At 33.1% G+C, this 23,508-nt stretch overlaps 7 protein-coding genes and 2 pseudogenes across 9 annotated transcripts, besides 2 other annotated features; 3 read left to right on the plus strand and 6 right to left on the minus strand.

The window, feature by feature from the left end:
* Nucleotides 1-1,272: a mobile genetic element.
* Nucleotides 1,273-1,393: 121 nt separating this feature from the next.
* Nucleotides 1,394-2,177, minus strand: TVAGG3_0470710 (annotated as a pseudogene). The gene has a single exon. A coding segment is annotated over exon 1 (784 nt).
* A 500-nt stretch (nt 2,178-2,677) lies between these two features.
* TVAGG3_0470720 lies at nt 2,678-4,612 on the minus strand (annotated as a pseudogene). Its single transcript has one exon. A coding segment is annotated over exon 1 (1,935 nt).
* Nucleotides 4,613-6,177: 1,565 nt separating this feature from the next.
* Nucleotides 6,178-6,816, minus strand: TVAGG3_0470730 (uncharacterized protein; the record flags this gene model as incomplete). The annotated part of the gene is made up of 1 exon (XM_051235498.1): nt 6,215-6,784. One exon carries the CDS (start codon nt 6,782-6,784, stop codon nt 6,215-6,217), a length of 570 nt encoding a protein of 189 aa, XP_051093322.1.
* Nucleotides 6,817-7,763: 947 nt separating this feature from the next.
* Nucleotides 7,764-10,250, minus strand: TVAGG3_0470740 (spectrin binding; the record flags this gene model as incomplete). Its single annotated transcript, XM_051235499.1, has 1 exon — nt 7,789-9,666. The coding sequence occupies one exon, from the start codon at nt 9,664-9,666 to the stop codon at nt 7,789-7,791; it is 1,878 nt and encodes a 625-aa protein (XP_051093323.1).
* Nucleotides 10,251-11,031: 781 nt separating this feature from the next.
* Nucleotides 11,032-13,260: a mobile genetic element.
* A 601-nt stretch (nt 13,261-13,861) lies between these two features.
* Nucleotides 13,862-14,464, plus strand: TVAGG3_0470760 (histone H2B; the record flags this gene model as incomplete). Its single annotated transcript, XM_001580537.2, has 1 exon — nt 13,881-14,270. One exon carries the CDS (start codon nt 13,881-13,883, stop codon nt 14,268-14,270), a length of 390 nt encoding a protein of 129 aa, XP_001580587.1.
* A 53-nt stretch (nt 14,465-14,517) lies between these two features.
* On the minus strand, nt 14,518-14,912 carry TVAGG3_0470770 (uncharacterized protein; the record flags this gene model as incomplete). The annotated part of the gene is made up of 1 exon (XM_001580538.1): nt 14,588-14,812. The coding sequence occupies one exon, from the start codon at nt 14,810-14,812 to the stop codon at nt 14,588-14,590; it is 225 nt and encodes a 74-aa protein (XP_001580588.1).
* Nucleotides 14,913-15,261: 349 nt separating this feature from the next.
* TVAGG3_0470780 (uncharacterized protein) lies at nt 15,262-16,976 on the plus strand (the record flags this gene model as incomplete). The annotated part of the gene is made up of 1 exon (XM_001580539.1): nt 16,024-16,818. The coding sequence occupies one exon, from the start codon at nt 16,024-16,026 to the stop codon at nt 16,816-16,818; it is 795 nt and encodes a 264-aa protein (XP_001580589.1).
* A 173-nt stretch (nt 16,977-17,149) lies between these two features.
* On the plus strand, nt 17,150-18,719 carry TVAGG3_0470790 (nuclear import signal receptor protein; the record flags this gene model as incomplete). Its single annotated transcript, XM_001580540.1, has 1 exon — nt 17,231-18,664. The coding sequence occupies one exon, from the start codon at nt 17,231-17,233 to the stop codon at nt 18,662-18,664; it is 1,434 nt and encodes a 477-aa protein (XP_001580590.1).
* A 426-nt stretch (nt 18,720-19,145) lies between these two features.
* TVAGG3_0470800 (transmembrane protein 181 family) lies at nt 19,146-20,584 on the minus strand (the record flags this gene model as incomplete). The annotated part of the gene is made up of 1 exon (XM_001580541.1): nt 19,271-20,572. The coding sequence occupies one exon, from the start codon at nt 20,570-20,572 to the stop codon at nt 19,271-19,273; it is 1,302 nt and encodes a 433-aa protein (XP_001580591.1).
* Nucleotides 20,585-23,508: the final 2,924 nt, after the last annotated feature.

The raw sequence follows: 23,508 nt of genomic DNA on the forward strand, positions 1-23,508 counted from the left end.
ATTGAGTTTTTGACCTCCTGTATGAGTCCATACTTTCACATATGGCATAATAGAACTTTGCATTTCAGGGTTAATGTTGTTGTGAAGTTGTTGTTAAAGTTCATAGCATCTAATGTCAAGTTGTATGACCTCATATCCTCAACTGGTAGAATATTCTTCTCTTGGATAATATTTGCCATCTATGTTTATATGATATTTAATACCGGGGTTGTAGAAACAAGAATAGTCATTTTAGTTCGTCTTGAACAGTACAAACATAGTATCTGCATGTTTCATTGCAGTTGTTAAAGCAATATCTGTTCTTGCACCTGGGTCAGCACTTTGGTTTCCAACTTCACCTGCAAAGTCTTTGACAGATATTTGGTGTATAGGGAACATAAGTGGAACTGCAATATATTTGGCAGCTAAAGCATTTGAAATATCTGGGTCAACATATAGACTGCAAGTCTGCTTTCTATTTCTTTGCATTCAAATTTTTCGCATGTGAACTTAACTGGGTCCCAAGCATCTCCAGCAGCATTGAAATAATAGTTTACTTCAGTGTTGAGGTTTGAGAAACCAAAGTCTAAGTCAACTTGCCTTTGCAAAATTCGGCGAATGACGTTTTATTTGTTCCCACTACGTCTGTAGATGAATGGGTCTTGCGTTGGTGCAATGACTAAGTTATTTTTGCTTGGAGTAAGTTCGATAGAAATTTTTCCTGCCCAGTTTGGCAAGTATCTTAAAAACCTGAAGATGAGGAAAGATGACAAAGGAACTCTAAGTTTCAGTTTTACTTGGTTACTGCTGCTGCAGTTTGTCCAGAAAGGTTAACATAAACTCCTGGAACGTTAGGGTCAAGTCTTCTTATTTTCTCAATAGTTGCATACTGGTCTGTTTGTTCTCTAGCTTGTGGTTGTACTGAGTTTCTCAAAGCGAACCATTCATAGTTTGCCCATGTTACTGTTTGAACTAAGTCAGAGTTAGAATATATCTTATATCCCATGAAAACTTCTGGAGCATATTGGTATCCGACATAGAAATTCCATTGCAACCTTTCTTGTCAGACAACTTGGCAGAAGGTTTTATTTCAATGTCTTGTTCCACGTATAAGAATGAGTTGTCAATAGAAATAATATGAAACCTGTCGCAAGCAATATCTACTGTTGTTGAAGAACCTTCTCCAAACTCACCTACGTTTCCATAAGAAACAGCAGTTGTATATTCGTAAGTTCCAGGAACTATTTCTGACCTTCTAATGGCATTGTCGCATTCGTTATACCATTCGGAAACATTTCCATTCATGGCATCCAAAACTGTTGGCGTTATATTCTGAGCGGCGTACATTTCATATGGGTAAAAATATAGAATAGTTGGATTTATATATCATAATAGAACCCACGTGGTACAAGCTTTACTTTGTTCTACTCTTCTTCTTTGGTGTCGCTTTTGGTAACTTGCCCTCTGCTTCAAGTTGTTGCATCTTTGCCTCATGTTCATCTAGTATGTTGCAAATTTTCCATGCCCTTTTTGCTTTTTGGCTCTGGTCGCCCATCTCAGGTAACCTATATCCTAGAAAGAGTTTGTCATAGTTTGTATTTGAGTCGTCGCTTATTGTTTGCATGACTCTGTCCTGAGTTTCCGGTTCAAGCTCTTCAAACAGTGCCTGTCCATATGGAATAAGCTCGTTTCCAAATATATGTTTTTGTAGCCATTCTGGTTTCTTTCCATGTTACCAACTATATCTTTTTGAATGGGAAAGCTTTTACCCAATCTTTCAGTCTTGCGTCGTTTATTTCTGTTATTGGTTTTATATTGTCAAGGAACATGTTTTTCAATACTAAACTTTCATTTGGTACTGTCCATTTGAGTTTTCTTAAATATTCATCCCTTCTCGATTCATCGTCTGCAAAGTAAGTTTTTATGACATTTTGTAAACTTTCGTTTGCAAGGTCATGTACAATAGGTTCTCTTCCTTCTCTCTCCCTAACTTTCTTTCTAAACTCTTCACCAAATATACCATCTCTATGGTTCTGTGTAGTTCTTTGAGATAAATGTTCTAGAACGTCAGGTGTTATATTTCCATCAGCCATGTTCATTTCATACTGGTCCAAATATTCTGCATGTTTCATATCTTTCAATGGCATTAAAGCCGCGCTTAAAATACCAGCTATATCTCGTTCACCATTGACTTCCATTGCGTCTACAACTTCTTGGATTGTGGTTGTAAGTTTATGAACCACCTATCCGGATTAGCTTTATGACCCATCTCATTGTAGTTCCATCGTCTGCAGAAACAAAAGTGGTTTGTTTCCATCTTGGTTAGGTTCTGAATGAACTTTAAACAATGTTTCATTTCTATATGTTTTCTTGAAATTTAACCTTTTATTTTCACCGAGTTCATCCGAAGATTGAACGTAAAATGCTCGTAAGTAAAAGGGTTGTTGTATTTGTGTACATTTTTTTTCAGTTCTTCCATTCTATGCTGGATATTTTCATCTGATGTTGGAGTCTTTTGTATGTCGGCAAACATTTTTCATATTCTTCTACTATGTCAGCCGAATTTTTTAGACTCTTGGAAAGATTCCATATTCTCCGCATACACTTGTTGAGGGTCAAGATTTTTCGGCTGTTCCAAATCTTCATCTAGTTCTGTGAAGTTAGTTTCCAAAGGAGGGACTTGTTCGTTTCCTTCAGGCTCTTCTAGCTGTTGTTGCTGAACTATTTCTTCCATGTCTGGTTGTATCTGAACTTCTTCCTGTGGAGTTTCTTGTACCTCATCTGCTGGCATTTCATATATTCCGAGACCGTTTTTAACAAGTTCCCTATTTAAGCCATCCGCATTCAAACCCTTCTTCTTTCGTTCCGTCTCTATTTTTTACGCGTTTCATGAAGATAGTTGAATTATCATTTATTCTCTGACACCAAATATCTCGGAGTAAATTCATCCATGTCATTTGGATGATATGCTATTAAATCATATCCCTTAGCGAGCTTGTATTTTCCAGGTTTGAAATTATATCCCATTTTGGTGCTGAACATAAAGCTAAATAGGTTCGGGTCAGTATTTCCTTCCTTGAACTTTCTAATAGCTTCTTTATATCTGTCACTAAAGTCAAGAGTATCTGGGTAACCATAGTCTTCTTTAAGCATTTTTAAGAATTCTTGGTTTCCTTGTTCTCTACTTCTTTTATGTCCTTGCTCTGGTTGTGGAGGTGGTTGTTGTGCAGGGTTTTGAACTGTTGGTTGGTTGCAGGGTTTTGAACTGTTGGTGTTTGTGCTGGTTGTGGAGGTGGTTGTTGTGCAGGGTTTGAACTGTTGGTTGTTGGTTGGTTTTGGTGCATGCCTGTGTCTATGTCCATGTGACGATGTAAATTTTTAGGTAGTCCTGGTGCAGGTGCTTCTCTTGGAGGGTTTGGTGGTATATAAGTTCCACTAGCTAGTATATAAGTTCCACCAGCTGGTATATAAGTTCCACCAGCTGGCACATATGTTCCATCTGCAGCGTAATGTCCTACCTGACTTTTCGTTCTTAAGAAAGCATTTACTAGGTCTGTTTTGGTCTGTTGTAACTCTTTTTCTTGACTTTCCACAACAGTTGCTCTAACGGCGTCATAGGCACTTTGAACTGCCTGTCTCGTTGCTGCATCTGTTATTTTCGTCATATTTTGTGCTACTTCTTTTAACTCTTTGTCGAAACCTTCAGACTTCAGTTTCTTTCCAGATGAGAAGTCGTTCACTTGTTTCACCTTACTATGAAGAGCTTCGAAGGCGTTCTTAAAGTCAGCATTCGTTAAAGCTTCATTTGAACTGTCTTCATCCGCTTGTATTTTTGTCCTTATTGACCCTATGAGTTGGGCTGCTTTAGCGTTGGCTTGGGCATCTAACCAGTCATTGTTAGCTTTTATATATTCTGCGCTTTTCATTGCCTTTTGCATGGTGCGTCGTTATTTTTACTTTTTGTGCTAAGTTTTCATACTGTACTTTGGTTTTGCAACTGTAAAAGTTTTTCTGCCTTTACATTTGCTTCAACTTCTTTTTTATACTCATCGCTATCCATATATGTCTTCATGGCTTTTTGTTTTATCTCTCATCTTTCAGTACTTTATATTGAGTAGTATGGTTTTTCAAATTTATGACATCTTGTTCCATTTTTTACTTCTGCTGCTTTTTCTGACACTTTTTTCGCATATTCCTCTGTACTTAGTTCTTTCAGTTGTTTCTTCTTTCTTCTTTTTCTCTACGTTTAACTCATTGAGTTTCTTTGTGTGTCTGTCATATTCTAGTTTCTTTCGTTTTCACTTATTTGTCTCTGTATGTCTATGTTTGACTTTTTGACATCTGTTATTTGATTTTTGAGTGAACTCAAATTCATTTGACTTTGAGGGTTATAAGCTGTTCCGTCTGCAGCTCCACCATAGCCTGCCATTTTCGCTAAAAGTGCCGCTCTTAAACCTCCACTTTGTGCACCAATAACTCGGTTTAAAAGCATAGGGTTGCTTGACATTTGTTGCAACATAGTGGGGTCATTCATAATTTGTTGTTGCAACTGTTGTTGTGGTGTTAGTTTTACTATTGGATGTTTCAATGCTCTCTTCCTCTTACGTATATTCTTACGTAGCTTACGTGGCATTTTAAGTGAAGTTAAAAAGCGGTTTTTGACAGATGTTTATATGACACTTTTTGTTCAGCACAAAAAACTACTCGGTCAAAGTGTTGTCATTTTTGTAAAATAACCGTCCTATCTCCGTGCCTATGACGAAGAAATCATGAAAATTCAAGAGGGTAGAAAAGAGGTTAGAAAAGAGGTTATATCTAACCTTCTACCCTAAACATTATTTTTGTCTGATTTTACGAAGAAGTCTTGACAAAACATTTACGAAGAAATCATGACAAAACATTTACGATGAAGTCTTGACAAAACATGAAAACATATATAATTTGTGAAAAGCTCCTGGAAGACCTCCGAATAAAAACTTCATTTATGTGGGCTAGAAGGCACGAAGTGCCTGGAAGGACACCCCAAGAAAAAAAAAACTTCATTATACCAATCATCCTCAGGGCTAGAAGGCACGAAGTGCCTGGAAGCCCCACTACCTTTTTTTTTTTTTTTTTTTTTTTTTAATATAGATATTAAAGAGACTTTTTATATAATATTCATAAAGATTTTCCAAAAATATGATACCGCAAAATTAAAAAAGTGACGTCTTGAGTGGAGTCAAAGGTCGAAATTGCTAGCTAAATGTTTTTTTAGCGAATTTGCGTATTGTACGTTTTTTTCGCAAAACGAAACCCTTAGTTAAAACTATCTAACTTATTGTGAATTACCCAAGTGCTACTAAATGAAGAGTAGGTTATGATTTTTTGCTGTTTAAAAAAATTCAGAAAACCTAGGGAGAAAACTAGAGAATGATCATAAAAAATGAGTTGTTAATAGGATATTAATATCTCAAATATTATAAAGTATGAAATGAAATTTTCGATGTTAATTTTGATTAGATATTGCTTAATAAATATAATGGAAAATAGACGGAATATACTTTAATATCATTATACATATTAAAAAGTTCCGAAAATGTGGACATTTAAAATTTCTCCAAGGGAAATCATTCAACTCAATATCACAATTTACGAATAATTTTGAATGTAGCTTTTCTCACTATTTTATGAAGTTGTATAATTTACAAACGTGCTTGTTTCGTAGCCTTTTTGCCACACTAGCATCTATATTTAAACATCAATTAATAACGATCATTTTGACATTTCATTTCATTAATTAATGGACTTAATATACTATAAGTTAAATCGCTAAATATTAAATAAAAATTTGAAATCTTCGGTCCATAAAAATAATTCATTCAATCAAAAAATTCCTTCTTAAAGATTTATCTCAAAATAACAAATTAAACAAAAATCCTTAAATTTTCCAATCACTCATATTTATGAATTGAATACATTACAATTGATTTTGATAACACCAATTCAAATTCTAACATTCAAAAGTGTCAAATAATTTAGATCAATAATATCTATATCAGAATTTGTGAATGTATTTTTAACCATTTTGGCTGAATTTTAATGATTTCAATTGGAAGATTTTGCTTGTTTTCAATTTGAATCAAAGCATATATAGTTAATAATAACGATCAGCATTTCCTAATACAATTAATACTCAACAAAAGATATGAAATTATAAAATCGAAATTTAAGAGAACATAACAACATATAAGATCAATTATACAAGTGTGAGTAATAAATCCTTAACTGGAGAATCCATGAATCGGTCAGTAAACGATCCAACAAAAGGATCTGTAGTACCCGAAAACATGTACTCAAAATCTCCATCATCAATGAAGTTTATATCATCTTCTTCTGAAAGAACTGTATCACTAGCATAAGAATCATAAGAAAATAATGGATCATCATTATCTTTTTGTGAATCAAAATTCACATATTTTTGGATGAGTGGATTTGAAATCATTTTTGAGTCCTGGTTTGTGTTGGTATATGATTGCCTTCTAGATGGTCTGTATTGATTTCTGTTCAAGACTGCAAAACCGTATCCCATTTTCTCGAAAAGGGTAATGTATTGTCCGCATTTCATGCATACAATGGTGACTTTCTGTGATGTCTCTGGTGTTACTTCGAGACAATTCTCATCTTTGATTTCGATACTATTAGATCTGATTACAAAAGCGTCTTGTTTGTCGTCGCGTTTTGTTCTCAATTGTTCTGGAAGTTCCTCAGGATCAGCTTCGCGTCCGTTGACACATAAACAACCACATTTGCAACAGCAGCGACGCATCATCTGTGAACTTGGTATTTTCAGGAACCAAAAAGTGCAACTTTTGAATTAAGGATACTTCAATGCTATTTTTTTGAATTCGCGATTTTTGAATGTAAATTATGAATTGATTTACGACCTGCTTACTATGGTATTTATGTATTTTCAAGCCTGGATGACAGAAGACCATGAAATTTTCACAGAACACTCACAAAAAAATCAACAAAAATTCCTATTCAAAAAAATTTTACATCTTCTCAAAATTGTGAAATACTAATGTCAGTCAGGCTAAAAACATTTTAATTTTAGTTAGTTATTGATAACCATGATTTTCTGTTTCTCCGATAAAACTTTGAACTACGGTTAACTTTTTTTGAAAATTAATGGAAAGAAACTTTCACAATGTATTAAAGATGAAATAATTTTTCAATCACTTGAAAAAAATAACTATCGAAAAAATTGAAGAGGAAAATTAATTTAGCGAGGAAATTGATACCATATTCTTTCATTTTAGGAGAATCCAACTATTAATTTTGAGAAGATATACTTGGCTCAGGAAATCATCTCAAAATTAAATTGTTCGACTACCGGCTATTATTATACAAATTTATAGTAGACCGGGTAGAATACATGGGCGATGTTCCTAAAACTGAAGATGCATTTGAAACAAATTTAATTTAACCAATCGACCTAGTCGATAAAATATTAACAATATATGCATGTACACAATAGTGTATATTTAAATTTTATGTAATTGGTCTATTTCCGCAAGCCTAAACTTTTGTTTGATTTGAATTTGTCTTTTATTTCAACTTTGATAATGATGATTGACTTCATTGCCTTAGGAACTGAAAATCGCATCCATGTTACGCATTAAATATGATAAATCCGATACAAGGATTATCGGTCGAAAAAAAATTGGAAGTCATTATAACTCATGTGTTTTTAGATGCTATTCTGCATAAATGTTTACAAATATATCAATAAAATAAAAGATAAAAGCAATATTTATAATTTAATACAAATTATTTAATTCCACCTTTTGACTTTAAATATTCAGCAATAACAGTATCTGTTGTAACACCAAGAGGTGTTTGCTTTGACTTATCTCTGATATTAATCTGAGCATCAGCAGCGATCAAAGCTTGAACGAAATCTTTATTTCCATTAGCAGCCGCAAGGTGTAAAGCTGTCTTTCCATCATTGCCACGAGCATTGATGTCAGCTCCAGCAATCATTACCTTTCTGAAAGCTAACCTTGCATTCGGAAATGCTTTTCTCGCGATAGTAAGTAAAATTGTATCGCCATCTCTACCTCTTTCGTGGATATCGGCGCCGCTGTCTATTAACAAACTAAGTAAATCATAGTTTCCTACCTTAGCTGCTGCTTGCAAAATCGTATTTCCTTCCGGATCTTGACCGGATTTTTGTGTGGCACTTTTCATCAATAATTCGATGATTTTTGTGTTTTGAGTTTTAATTGCTGCTCCGAGCAAAGTGCCACCTCCTTTCTTAACGACTGTTGCGTCAGCTCCTTTAGAAAGAAGCAATTCAACCCATTCAAGCATGTTGTTTTCGACTACGTAAAACAAAACTGTTCTGCCATCACTCATTTTTGTATTAACATCTGCACCATTTTCAAGAAGCATTTGGAATGTATCGAAATGGCTGTTTTCGAGGCTCCTTATTAATCCTGTCATTCCAGCTCTATCCTTTTCATTAATAAATGATGGATAAATGTGGAGACACTCTTCAGCTTTCGACGTCATTCCGTGATAACAACTTCCGATGAATTCTTCGAAAACTTCTCTTCTTTTCTTGAAAATTTCATTTGTGGTCTGTCCGTTTTTGTCTTTAACATCAAGTTTTCCTCCTAACGACATTAGTTTATGATACAAACTCTTTTGACCATAAATTGCTGCGATGTGAAGTGCTGTTCTTCCATCTTTATCAGGAGAATTTATGTCAGCGCCATGTTTTGCCAAGAATTCAACAACAGAATACTTTCCTTGCATAGTCGCGAAATATAATGGAGTGATTCCTTCTTCCTTCGGCTGCAAAACCAAACTTTCATCATTTCTGACTGTTTCTAAAATTTGCTCGTTGTCGCCTCTTTGAATTAAATCAAATAGTGGATTGTAGATTGATCTTGAAACGACAGGAACTGGCATGACTTCGTCTTTATAGTCATTCTCCATCATCTTTTGGTTCTTTTCCAAATCAATTTGTGTTTCCAAGCAATTTTCTTTCTTGACTTCAACTTGTTGATTTTCATCGATGTAATCATTTGGATCGTATCTTAACTTAAGAGCTTTGCTTGGTTTGACAACAGATGATGTATCTTCTTCCTCTTTATTTTGTTCTTCTTCGCTTTCTTCTTCTTGTTTTTTGTTATATTCGTCAGATTTTGTTAAATAACTTCCAGAAGTACTTTTTTCTTTATCATCTTCTTCCTCTTCTGCATAAGAGTAAGAATAATAATACTCATTTTCATCTGTTGTTTTTGTTTTAGATTTTGATTTGGATTTGAGTTTTCTATGGCGAATCTTCTTCTTGGCAGGAATTTCGATTGTTTCATATTCATAAGTATGAGTTTTAGTGTATTCCTCATCTTCTTCTTCAGTTCCAGTTTCATATGTTTCATTTGTTCCTGTTGCTGATTTTGTTCTGGCTTTTGATTTGGAAAGTGATCTCTTTTTCGTTGTTCTAGACTTTTTGACCTTTTTAGGAACATCAAGTTGTTTTCTGACTCTTCTTCTTATTGTTTTTGGTTTGTCTTCTGTTCCTGATGTTGTTGTGTTTGCAGATTCAGGTTCAGGAACTTGAACACCGACATGGCGAACTTCAATTTGAACTCCTGTGTTAGATAATCTAACATTTGATGCTATCTCTGTCTTAGGCATCTTTCCTGATCTAACATATCTCTTAATTTCTCGAGCAGCGGCAGGTTTTCCTGCATTTTGTGCCAAATTTTCTGGAGTGTCAAATCCTTCAGTTTCAAAATAGGGATTATGTTCAATCAGAGCTTTGATTGCTTCTGTTGATCCTGCTTCAGCAGCAAAGTGAATTGCTCTATATTTGTTATTAGCTTTGTCATCAATGTTGACTTTGCAATTATCAAGCAAAAAATTGACAAAATTTGGCTTGTCGTTTTTGGCAGCAATGTGGAGAGGTGTCTGTCCATCCAAATTACGCGATGATGGGTTCAAACCTTTAGATACAAGAAACTCTGCTACTTTAACATGTCCTCCTTGGGCTGCAAAATGAATTGCATTATTTTCAGTCGAATCCTTTTCGAATAATGAAGATGGATTATCATTTATGATAGCTTCAACACAATCGCATTGACCAATCTGAGCGGCAAATAATAGAGGAGTTAATCCATCTTCATTCACTTTCTTAAGCATTCCGACATCACACGCAACAATGTTCTTGATTTGATCAGTGTTATTCTCGCGAATAGCTTGAAACAAATCAGTCATTGCCGTTAAACGTATAAAAAGTGACAGTTAACGCTTGCAGATAAGAGATATGTATAATATCTATTAATATTGCCGTGGTTATTTATAAACATTATTTTTAGTCAGCAAATAATATGATTTGATATAGATTTCATTGATCATAATTTCACTACTCGTGATATGGCATCACAACTATATGACTATGTGTTTCTATAACATTTTTCGTATTTTTGGAGAGATGAATGAATCAAACCCATAAATCTATAAATCCATTCTATGTTTCTATGAATCAATCCTCGTGTGAAGAAAGTTTTCTTCAATAATTGTGTTTAACAGTTATATTGTAATCTATTTTGGAGCTACTCATTATCGATTGATTGAAATTTAAGGGTTCACCGCTTTAGTTTACAACTATTCAATTTTCGACTCTTCGAGGTCTTTTTTCTCTTGATAGAATAGATATCATTCTGCATAAGCATGACCATAACATATCCATACTATTGTATACCTATTTGTCGTTTCAGATATCAAAAAGAAGAGATTTGATCAAAACCTTAAACATTGGAGTTTTCCCTGAGAGCCCGCTGATCAAGATTTCTCAAAATTGGTCCATCCGATGTTCATTTTTTATTGAAATAATATGTTTAAATATGATTAAGAGTCTATATCTTCATTATTGAAAAAAGTCAACAACCCAAATCTAGAGGTCTTTCTGCGCTTCACCACATTAGATATTTGAATACTTTTTTTGAAAATTTGCGCATAAGATAGTATTGTATCATTGATTATATATTTCATAATATTGGTGAAACAATAAGAATTACCGAAAAAGTGACAAAACATCAAAAACAGGGAGGAGTCTCAATTTTTATTACTTATATTATTTTACAATATTTATATAAATACTCTTTATAATATATTTTACTATAAAATTATACCTCAAATTCAAATATTTAAAATATTATTTACATAATTATCTCAAAATTATATTTTTATATATTATTTTTCATATGTATAAATCATATAATCTATATCTATGCAAATCTCATCTAAAATTTTTTGAAACAAACCGCTACCATTTTATAATGGTCCATCTTAAATTCATCATAAATTCTGGTACATGTTAGTACCAGAGTCTTCAAATCTCAAACACTCTGGTACCAACATGTACCAGACGCGAGTTTCCAATGCCCTCGTACGATTTTCTATTAAGATCTTCTTGAATGAGAAGGTCTTCATAGAAACTCGTACGAGGGCTTCTCTTTTAAATACTCTGGTACCTGCTGGTATCGGAGTCGACTTTACAGCCCTTTCCCCAATTTTGAAGCTGGGGAAAGTTTTCAAGCAATGAAAGGGAAGCTCTCGCTATGAGGTGAAAATCTAGAATTTTTACCTCATAGCGAGTAATCCTTTGTTAATTGCTTGAAAACTTTCTTCCAAATTATCAAAATTTCGAGGAAAGTTTCCTTGCTTCAAAGTAGAGATGGAGCCCTTGAGCCACTGCATATAGGTCAGTGACTCAAAATACTCCATCTCTACTAGAAATCGCCAAAATTTGGGTCGCAATCTTTGAAATGCGACGCAAGTTTTGGCAATTTCGCGAGGGACTTGCTCCATTTGGTGCATAGATTCACACTCTATGCACCAGATGGAACAATTCTTTCGCTGACAGCGGGAAACTTGTCTGAATAGTTTAACATTCAGACAAAGTTTCCCGCTGTCAGAGAGGGAATGGAAGGGTAAGAGGTATATATTCATAATGTATACCTCTTACTCTTCCATTCCCTCAAGAAAGTTCAAAAACTTGGGTGCAATCAGTTCTGATTGCACCCAAGTTTTTGAACTTTATATAAGGAATTGTTGGCTATGATGTACTGATCATGAATCAGTACATCATAGCCAACAATTCCTTCCCAAACAGTGGGAAACTTTGTCTGAATAGTTTAACATTCAGACAAAGTTTCCCGCTGTCAGGGAGGGAATTAGAGGGTGGGAGATATATAGATAGACTATAAATCTCTCACCCTTTAATTCCCTCAAGAAGTTCAAAAACTTGGGTGCAATCAGAACTGATTGCACCCAAGTTTTTGAATTTTGTATAAGGAATTGTTGGCTATGATGTACTGATCATGAATCAGTACATCATAGCCAACAATTCTACCTTTTAACCAAAGATAATTGATTCGTATGTAAAATATTAAGCTAAAATTTCTCTTTCTTTTAGTACACATTCTTCCATTTCGTGTACAATGTATCATATATTAAGTACTAGTTATCTATTCTATATCCTTTATCCCAATTTAGATACTCAAAGATAATTCTTTTTCAGAAGAAAAAAAATATTTTCTATTAAACCGTTATTTTTTCAATGTGAGTTTTCAATTTTATTTTTCCTTTTTGCTGCTCAATGCAACATCCTCCACCCGATCCTCCATGCGAGGTTGATCAAGCCATAGGATATTTAGAATATTCTCGTTTTGTTATAGCTGCAGAGCTGCATGGTAACATAAGATTTGTCAAAGACCCACAAAAACTATCAATTGGAACAGGAGTATTAATCTACCACCGATGCGAATACGAAGGCTGCCCAGCAGGCTTTAAATTTATTAAAAATTTCGACAATTACATTTTTAAATCTGCAAACTTAACTCATATTCACTCAGGACCACCACCACAACATAAAAATACACCTACAAGTGGTACTTACCGTGCTTGGATTAAAAAATTTCTCATGAATCACGGAAGTCCACTTAATGCAACACAAGAAGTCAACAAAACGCTTGAAATACCTAAAGATCATACTTGTATTCACATGACTATGAAACAAACTGCAATCAATCAATTGAAATATTATTTACAACAAAAAGATCTTATGAGATCTTTACCAGACATATCTTTAAATCAATTTCAATCTTTACAAAACTATGTTAATCAATGGGAAGATCAACATGATGACCTTATTTATTTTGACATTCAAGGTGAAGATACTGATTTTCCAGACAAATTGGTTTTTATTTACTCTGATAATGATATGATGAATTTCTGTTTATTACAATATAATACTTATATATTTTCAAAAAGACATTTTGAAAAGATATCTCAAAAGTTCTCTGAAAACCTATTTTTGATTAATTTTGAGAAATATCCGTATTAAATTAATCAATAAATTCATTCAACACTACTTTAATTTTTAAATTCAAAAAATTATATGTGCTTCTTAAAATGTCTCACAAAAATTTTATTATAAAATTATATACAATATTAAAAATCCCACAACATTTTTTACTTTACATAATCGTACCTCCTCGATGATTAATTTCCCCTCAATTTCTATCGTTGACCGAACTTAGCATGCAACAATTATACATAATTGGAATACGCGTATTGACTTTGGATGCAACAATGTTGTGGGATTTTTAATATGCTGACAAATCCGATCTTTAAATAATTATGTGCGATCCTTGATCTATTTTCATAGAATCAAGTGATTTGGAGTGATAAAATTACTGTTTGTGCCGTAGATTGTTTTTAAATATCAAATATGAAAAGAATGAATGAATACCATTCAGGATATTATTTTGCCATTTTAGACCATTGAATTTTTGGCGCCATCAATTGAATAATTTGGCGCCAAAACCGAAAATCATGATTTTAGAATGTCTTCCAAGAAGCCAGCCTCTAAAACACCAACCGAGAAGAAGCCAGCCGTCGAGGGCGTCGATGCTGCCAACGCTGCCAAGCAAGACAAGAAGCTCCGCCACAAGAAGCGTGCTGAAACATTCTCATCCTACATCTTCAAGGTTCTTAAGCAGGTCCACCCAGATATCGGTATCTCCAACAAGGCTATGATGGTCATGAACTCTTTCGTTACAGATATCTTCGAACGTATCGCTCAGGAAGGTGCACGCCTTGTCGATATGAACGAACGTAACACACTTGGTTCTCGCGAAGTCCAGACAGCCGTTCGTCTTGTTCTTCCAGGCGATCTTGCCAAGCATGCCGTCTCTGAAGGTGGCAAGGCTGTCGCCAAGTTCAACGCTGAGTAAACATTATTACTGTATTCCGCTTTAAACTAAAAATTTTTTATCCAATTTATGATATACCTTAGAAGGAAAATACATATTAAAAGGAAATTGTATTTGGTAATTAAACATTCTCCTTTGTACATGCTATATTAGCAATACTTTATGTAAAAAAGTTTAGTATTCAGCAAAAATGCTTTGATTATTGGAAAATGAAAATTTTCCAAAATATAAACACTTGGAAAAAAGAATGAGCTAAACAAATGTATTAGTCATAAGCTATTTCTATGAAAGAACTATTAATATTTTATTATTTCGAAAAAAACTAATAATAATTTCGTCTAATTGTTATCTGCCTTTTCTGCAATAGGAGATATTGGTCCATCAATATATACAACGCGATTGTCTACAGGTTTCTCGCGGAAGCAGCAAATTGTAAAAACAATTGCAAAAATAAGCAATGAAAATCCTGTTCCAAGAGTTATTCCTACAATGGGCCATGTGAGCTTGGATTTTCCATCGGAATCTGAGAAGCTGAAAAGGGCAAATAAAAACAATAGAAGCATCAAAAAAAAATTTTTAAAAGAATTACAGGTGTAAACCAACTATTACCGGCGCATAATTGTTATTATTAGCTATGTATTTCAACGCAAAGCTACTATAAATTCAAAGCCAGAGGCATTCAAGATTTTGAAATTCCTAATCAATATTTGTTAAAATAAATCCTTTTTCACCTTTGTAATTGAATCCAGCTATAGTGTTTCCTCTATGAGATAATTATCTGTACTGTTGGGGTCATGTTTTCATCAAGGATTCTCTAGGTTAATTATTTTTCCGTTCCTTATTTAAAAATTGAAAACAATTGAATTAAATAATGGAAATATTAAAAAACAAAATCATTGTTGATTTAAATAGAATTTAATTTAAAAATATTAATCTTCACAGCCTCATGAAACAAAATCTTTTGTCTCAGAAAAAAATTCAGAATCTTCTCAAACACACCCGTAAATTAATGATTTTTTGTTTATTTGTCAATCGGATCTTTTCCTTTCAGCAAGATGAACTTCTGGTTGGAGGTGCATCATGCAAAAGAAACCTATTTTGGTCTCAATCTGTGCCTGGTATTCAAACATGTCAAACACGTAAATTGAAACCTTTAAAACGTTGCTTTGGGGAAAGAAAGCAGAGTGTATTATTAACAGATATAGCAAATGAAAGTAATTCGCATTGTTTTTGTTCATTTACTCCAAAAGAAAAAATACAAATTAAATATTTAGCAGAAGAGGACTCCTATCTAACTTTTTACTATCGAAATACTACTACGCAAGTTAAGATGTTTAATATAACTCAAAATGATATGCAAATTTACACTCAATACCACTTGGTCGTTGATAATTCTAGCAATTTAGTTTCGATTTCTCCAAAAAGCCCAAAATCAATCAATTTAGATGAAAATATTAGTTTCTCATTTACTATTGAACGAAATTCGACACATTTAATTAAATTACAAAATCATCCTAATTATTTCACGACAAAAGTACTCATTATCTTACTATTTGTTTTAGTACTGTTTGTGTTCTTTGGAATTCAGATACTCAGACATCAAAATCAGAATATTTCCTATCAAACAATTTCCCAAATATGGAGACAGCCAGATTTTTCTGCAATCGAACTCGCGGTGACAACATATGGCATAGGTGTTATATGTTCTTGTATTGTTTATCTATCATTACTACCTACAAAACAAGAACATTTTCTAAAAATTATCAATTCTGGTATGGTAGGGTTCATTTTGCCATCAATAATAAGAGTAGTTCTTTCAAAGTATATAGGAGAATATCGAAATACAGTTCATTTATCATTTGCTCCAATGATTTATAATATATTTTTCATTCTTCCTTTATCTGGAGCCAACTGGTTTGGATCTATATTTTACAAGTCATTAAGAGGATATGGAGGTCATCTTTCCCTACTTATTTCGTTTATTTTATCTTCATTAATGGTATTTGTTTGTAAAATATCAGGAAGAATAGGAAAACGCATAAAAATCAACCAAAGAACAGATACTTCCATCCTGATCGAGCGTCCAAGGCAAGAATTATGCAGATTTTCTTATAGAGAAATTATTTCAATATTTTGTTATGTTATAGTCGGATATTTAGTTGGACAAGATATACTTAGATGTGCTTATGAATATTATTTATTGAACATGCCTCTAGATGTTCATTTTATTATAGATAGAGTTATTATTTTTATTTTCGCTTCCTCGACGATTGCAGGTATCAGAACATTTATAATATACAAATACGATATTCCTGCTTCATGGATGTCAGGAAATGTTACACAAAACTTTTTACTTGCATTAACTGTCGGAATGAGAGAAGTTGTGCGATTATTTGTAGATCTATTGTATAATTATCACTTTGAAGCTAGCGTGTACTACGCAACTTGCGTAATGTCTACAATTGGACTTGTTATTGGAATTGGCGCTGGTTTCTCATTGATTATATCGTTTATTATAACGTTTGCTGTTTTTAATAGAGATGATGTTCAAGTACTTGAAACGGAATAAATAAAAGTATATATTTTTATATGGATTTTTGGGACTTTGAAAAATATTTTTTTCTATTGAAAACGATTATTTTTAATTGAAAATTGTGTTTACAAAAAAAATTACAATAACTATTAATTAAAATCATCTATCATTCCATATTTTTTATATAATACGCGCCCGTAAAAGTTATGTAAAACAATATTTGGCAATTTGTCAATTCTGGATATGTTATTGTTTTCTCTGTTCTTGTGCATCCCATATTTTCCATTTAGAATTGCTCGTTATGAAAAATAGCTTCGAATCGAAAGAATTCGAAACGAATAAACTTTTAAACCAGCATAGTTCTATGCCATGATGTTACTCCTTTAGTTATTAAATAATTAAACGATGAAAAATCGAGAAATTCTACAACATAAAAAAAAATAATTCAATGAGTGACGAAAGTGATAGCGATCCAGCATCAGGGTTAGATTTAAAATCAGTGACGAAAAACTTTGCAACAGATAGAGCAACAAATTCAATCAAAATTCGCCGTTCAATGCTTGGTCATTTATCTAAATATGGCACAGATTCAGATGTTTCATCACCATCAAGTCAAGAAGATCAGCTTGCCGTAATAGCAAACATCGCACAGACTAAATTTTCGCCTGAAATCATTCAATCTAACTTTGAATCAGGAAATGCAGATTTAACTCAATTCACATGTGACTTAGCTTTGTTCATGAAGATGCACCCGGATGTTTCTATTATTACAGACCCAGAGCAAGTAGAATTAATAGTCAATGCCCTTGGATATTTCACAGATTCGGTTGGTATATCAAATTTTTTATACTTAATCATCATCCTTTCTTCGAAATTCGACAACGAAATCGTGGATAGCGGCTTTTTTTTCATGGTCAGAGACGAAACTTTTCAAAATTTCCCAATGGAAGTTCTTGAGTTTTATCAGACAATCTCCCTTGAATCTAAATACTGCCACAACGCAATTCTGTGCACAGGAATACTCTACGATATCGTTCAACTTTATCAATCGACATCAGAAGAGAAGATCATAATACAAGCAGCGAAAACATTCGAAACAATTATGTCTATATCTACAAATGAAGATGCCGACTCAATACGTGATTTAATTCCTGATATCGTTAATATGTTATCAAATCCTTGCGCAGAAGCAGTTACCAACATACTCCATGCCATTGTCGATCTGTTAAGAATCTCTACGTCGTTTATTACCCTATTTTTCGGAGCAAAATTACACGAAATTATTGCCCAATTGATGCCAATGCCCCAGCTCTCTAAACCCTGCTTGGACATACTCGGATCTATGTGTGTATGCTCCGACAAGCAGTTTCCGCTGCTCTTTCCCTTAGTTGAGATCGCATGTCAGTTAATCGGGGGTGATTTCACCGGGGATGTGTACTGGACACTTATGAATGCCTTGGACAGTTGTCCGATCATGATTTTACCGTTCATCGACAACAATTTCATGACAAATACTGCCCAAATCCTCAATAATTCGGCATATTCTGTCATGAGGGAGGTTGCATGTTTCGTTGCGACCCTTCTTGTCGTTGCTCCCATTGCTGAACTCAAAAATATTTTATCTCATAATATTATTTTGCCGATTATTGATATGCTTGACTGCGGAGAGCCTCCTCTCATTCTCCGCTGCTTGGATGGACTGAAGAAAGTGGTCATGGCCGCTTACAATGACACTTCAATCATTGATTCAACTCCAGACTTGTTCCAGAGCGACGAACTCGAGGAAGCACTCGAAAGACTCCACGAAATAGAAGACCCAAGAATTAATTCAAGGGCAATGCAGCTTATTTCGGATCTGGAAACTCTCAAAAAGTCAAATTAATATTTTATTTATCTCTTTATTTGTGAATAAATGTTATTTATATCTCTCGTGTAAATATGAGTTATGCGTTTGCTTTTTTAAATATAAGTTTTATATGTTTTTGGAAATTTCTTCAATTATCTTTGATTCAATTCTTAATTTAGGATTGTTCATAATCACATTAAATATTTGCAGCATTATGTAACAATTCATAGATAGCCACTAGATAATAAAGGATTATCTAACATTTTTAATCAAAATACACTTTATAATGTGTGCGTTTCGGACAATTTTTATTAGAAATCAATGAATTTCACTCATTAAATCAACTCATTTTGGTTTAACATTGTTTATATCTTTGTATGGAGCTGATAGTTTTCAAGATCATTGCATTCTTTCATTATACTATATCATTTCAAAATTCAAAACATCTATTTATTGGTGTTGCTTGTAAATATGAATAGTTCATTCGTGAAAATGGTAAAATATGATCAAAAATTGTGAAAATATGAAAAATTAAGTTTATGTTTAAAAATTGAATGCTTTATAAATTGGTCATTCAAAATATAATCTATAATATATATTCAAATAATTTGTTTTTGGAAAAAATTAAAAAAATAAATTTTCTTAAAGGTTAGAAGTGTCAACATCCATTGTTGCTGGTGCCTCATCAGGTATCATAGCCTCCTGGAGGTCTTCACCTGCGTTAATTGCGAGAGAAACAGGAAGATTGTTTGCAAGGAAGAAAATTGTGATAAAGTTAGCGTTGAGAATGTAGAGAACATCAGCAGCGAATGATAAACCAAGTTGTTGTCTCGGGCAGAAGAATCTGAGGAAGACACGTAAAATATCGAAGCATTCTATGTAAATGCAGGCCAATTCTGTAAGAATAAGTGTATAATCGTTGATAATCTGGATGTTGGCGACACCTAAAACGCAAATTGAGAAGATAATCAAGTGCATCGAGATTGTAATGATGTAAATCGGGATTTTCCAAACGCTTTCGGAAAGGAAGATCGAGGAAGCATTAAGAGGAGCGTAGGAGGTGGCAATTGATGAAAGAACAATGACCACGCAGAGACCAAATGCGATAACTCCGGAAATGATCCAGCTTCCGAAGATTCTGTTGGCCCATCCGTTTGTAAGACCATTGAACAAGGCCATGATGAACATTATGAAGACAATGTGGAAAATTTCTGGCATAATGTCGTAAATGTTCGAAAACCATGAGGCTGCGTAGTACTTAAAAAGAAGCCATGGTCCATCAATGCATACAGCAGCGATGGCGAGGTATAAAACTCCCCAATGATCAGGACGAGACGGATATAACCTTCTTGGAACGACGAAAATGAGAACAATGACAAGAGCAACGGTCATTGCGGAGATAAGGATGAAGAATGCAATGGAAATTCCCGAGTTAAGTGATGTACACATTAAATCAACTCTGCGGAAGATTTCAACGTCACTGCTGACGTATCCAACAAATGAAATTGCTGAAAAGTTCACGAAATTGTAGGTCATGACGTTGACTTCATCGCAAACCTTATCTTTACAGTTAACTTTACGAGAAATATTGATATCACGAATAGATATCTGCTGCATTTGCTTATTGTAAAGCCTTGTTGTGCCTCTGAATTTGATTTCAAAGTCTTTAACTTCTGATGCTGTGTAAGCTTTGAATGATAAGACTGCAAAGGAGCTAAGGGGTGTAAAACGCTTGAATTGAGCACTATTTGCTACTGTTGTTTGAGGAATGGCTAATGCAAGATCGCTTTTAACTTGATAATTTGTATTTTTTGATGAAAACGAAACAACGCATGAAAGAACTATAAAAACAGTAAGGCAAACAATCCATGCAATTGCCTTGGGCGTTGTCATCGTCTCTAATGGTGTTGCTTGCGTTTGCTCATCTGGAACTTTCGCACGCATTTTCGATGAAAATCTGAGAACGATGATGATCAATTCAATTCTTATAAATATCGGATTTCTGTAATTCAACAACATTCAATTGCTTTTTGAGTAATGGAAAAAATCTTCAAATGAGAAAATAATTGAAAGGAAATCGAAGACATTTTGGAACTTCTGACTCTATTGATGGGAATTAATGTGTAGCTTGTATTTTGGTTCTTGGTTGTATTTCGGTTGTGGAATTCAGAATTTGCGAATAATTCGATATTGCAAAATCCAATATACATATTTGAAGTTATAGGATTTGGAAATTAAGCTATATTGCATCTTTTCTGATTGTTTCTAATTATTCTATTGCCAGATCTTTATTTTTAAAAAAAAAAACAATATTTGTAAAAACAATATTTCATTGAATTGTTACTTGAACACTATCGGGCATTGTATATAATGGCATTTGGCATACATACGAAAGCTTATTTATGTCAATAATCCCGACGGTATGGGAATGGGTCAACATATTTTGCTTTAATGAAATAATTAATAATATATGCAATATGTTCTAAACAAAAAGAAAGGAAATAGGGTAATAAAGGTTCAAAATAGATAATGATGATTAGTTTTTAGCTCGTGAGTTGAGGAGTTCATTTTATTCAATAATGCAAAGCAGGATATATGAATATCCTGGCAATTTGAGGTTATTTGATTTCGGATCAGATTAACCTTTTTCTTCAGCGACCATTTATTGATCGTTCGTTCTATACTCCTTATATGATGCATTTTGGTAATGATTTTTATTTATTTCGCCATGTTACAACATTCACTTGAAAAATAAACGATCACGGGTATATAGTAAATTTTATTGCTTGTTAGATGCTCTGTTGAACAAATACAAAATTCTGTGAAATGGTTGGGGAAAATTTTCCAATTAATGAAAAATCATGCCGATTCGGATTTTTGATGATATAGTTCAATCATTTATATTTGAATGAATATCTTTTTATCATGATGGTTGAATGGCTGATTAATTTTTCCTCTTATTGAATTTATTTGGTCGATTGTATTTCATTTACCAGGTATACCGATTTGAATTCAACCATTATTTCAGATGGGATATTTTATTCATTTGAATAATCTTCAGAATCTTGCCAAAAATTCTGCTGAAATTGAGATGTGTATTTGACAGGTGGAAAAATTGTTATATCAGTATGATATATCAATCAACTTCTTAATTAAAATAAAACGTGCATAAATTTCGATGGGGAAAACGATAGAAAATTTTTCATAAATACGGTATATTCTTTATATACACGAATCTTGTTCATAAAATAAGGGTTTCGTTTTGCGAAAAAAACGTACAATACGCAATTTCGCTAAAAAACATTTAGCTAGCAATTTCGACATTTGACTCCACTCAAGACGTCACTTTTTTAATTTTGCGGTATCATATTTTTGGAAAATCTTTATGAATATTATATAAAAAGTCTCTTTAATATCTATATTTCATATTTTTATCGATTTTTAAAGTTTTTGCGAAAAGTATTCAATTATTTTTGCTATTTTGTCGGGTAAATGTCAGATTTGCGACATTTTCTGATATGATATTCAGATTCTACGTTGATAATAATGCTTATAGAACCCTCTTGCTATTGTGTCAAAATTGCGAAACCGATAGCAAAAATATCTCGCAATATCAAAATTGAGATATTGAGTGAATTATGCATTATAGAGATTAAAAATCTGATTTGTGAAAACATCTCATCAGTTTCTAGCTAATTCAAAAACCTTTACTATCTTATTCGATTAAAATGAAAAGGGAATAGTTTCATTATGCTTTAAATGACAGCCTTATAATATAATCATAGTTTTCGCTCAATATGCAGCATTTTTTTTCGAAATCTATGGTCAATATCCTAAATACTGATTGCTTTGCATTCATATCTCTTACATTTTCTATACCCACATCACTATTCATTGCTATTCCTATCTTTTTCATTTTTGTTTGTTTCTCATAATTTCTCAAAAAACATGATAACTTGATATTTGTAAATATCATACTTTATAACGTAAATAAGAACTTGACCTATTAAGAAAAGCAGTAATGAAAAGAAAATCTGAAATTCATAAAAATTACAAGTTTCTGATGACAATTAGCTTAATTAAACCAGGTACAAGATTATATAATGGCATTGTCTTACACAACGCGATGAAGTTATCTTCATACGGTATATGTGAAAACGACAAGATTATAGCTATTCCAGAAACCTTAATGAATTCCTTAGAGTCTAGATTTCCTTGTAATCGAAAGTCAAATAATTCACAAGAAGTCGCTCGTATATTTCTTACGAACAACCCAAGTATAACTGCGGAGATAGCGCGACTTAAGGATATAAAACTTTCAAAATATGATTTTAGAGGAATATCGTTTTATAAAAATGTTCTTAAACATTTTGAAACGACTGATGCTAAGTTATCAACTCAGTGTAAAACAAAGATACCAGACAAATTCACAAAAAAAGCGTTTCCATCTAGTGAACCTTTACCGATCTTTTGGAACGCCAAAATTAGGACTCCTAGGCAGATCCTACCAAGTAACATTGATCAGGAATATGATGTAGATAACTCATTGTTTGTTAGGTAGAGTTAACTCTCATATTCTTTTTGCATTATTTTGCATTATCATGATAAACAGTCTTTATGAACTTTATTATATATAAAACTTGTTTTTTACTATGAGGCCAGTTAATTTGATACATTAATAACTCTCTTTATTTTTTATCCGAGAGTTTCGGAAATCGCTAGTACTATAATCAGATTGTAAATGAATTATATTAATAAAATAATTATAAGTCAGTAAGATTATAATCATATTGCTAATTAAATTTCCTTTATGAGGGCAAAATAATTTTGAAAACAAATTTTTTATCAAACAAACAGAAAGCTGAGTAGAATAACGAATG

This window comes from Trichomonas vaginalis, chromosome II, assembly GCF_026262505.1.
Source record: "Trichomonas vaginalis G3 chromosome II, whole genome shotgun sequence".
NCBI lineage: Eukaryota > Parabasalia > Trichomonadida > Trichomonadidae > Trichomonas > Trichomonas vaginalis.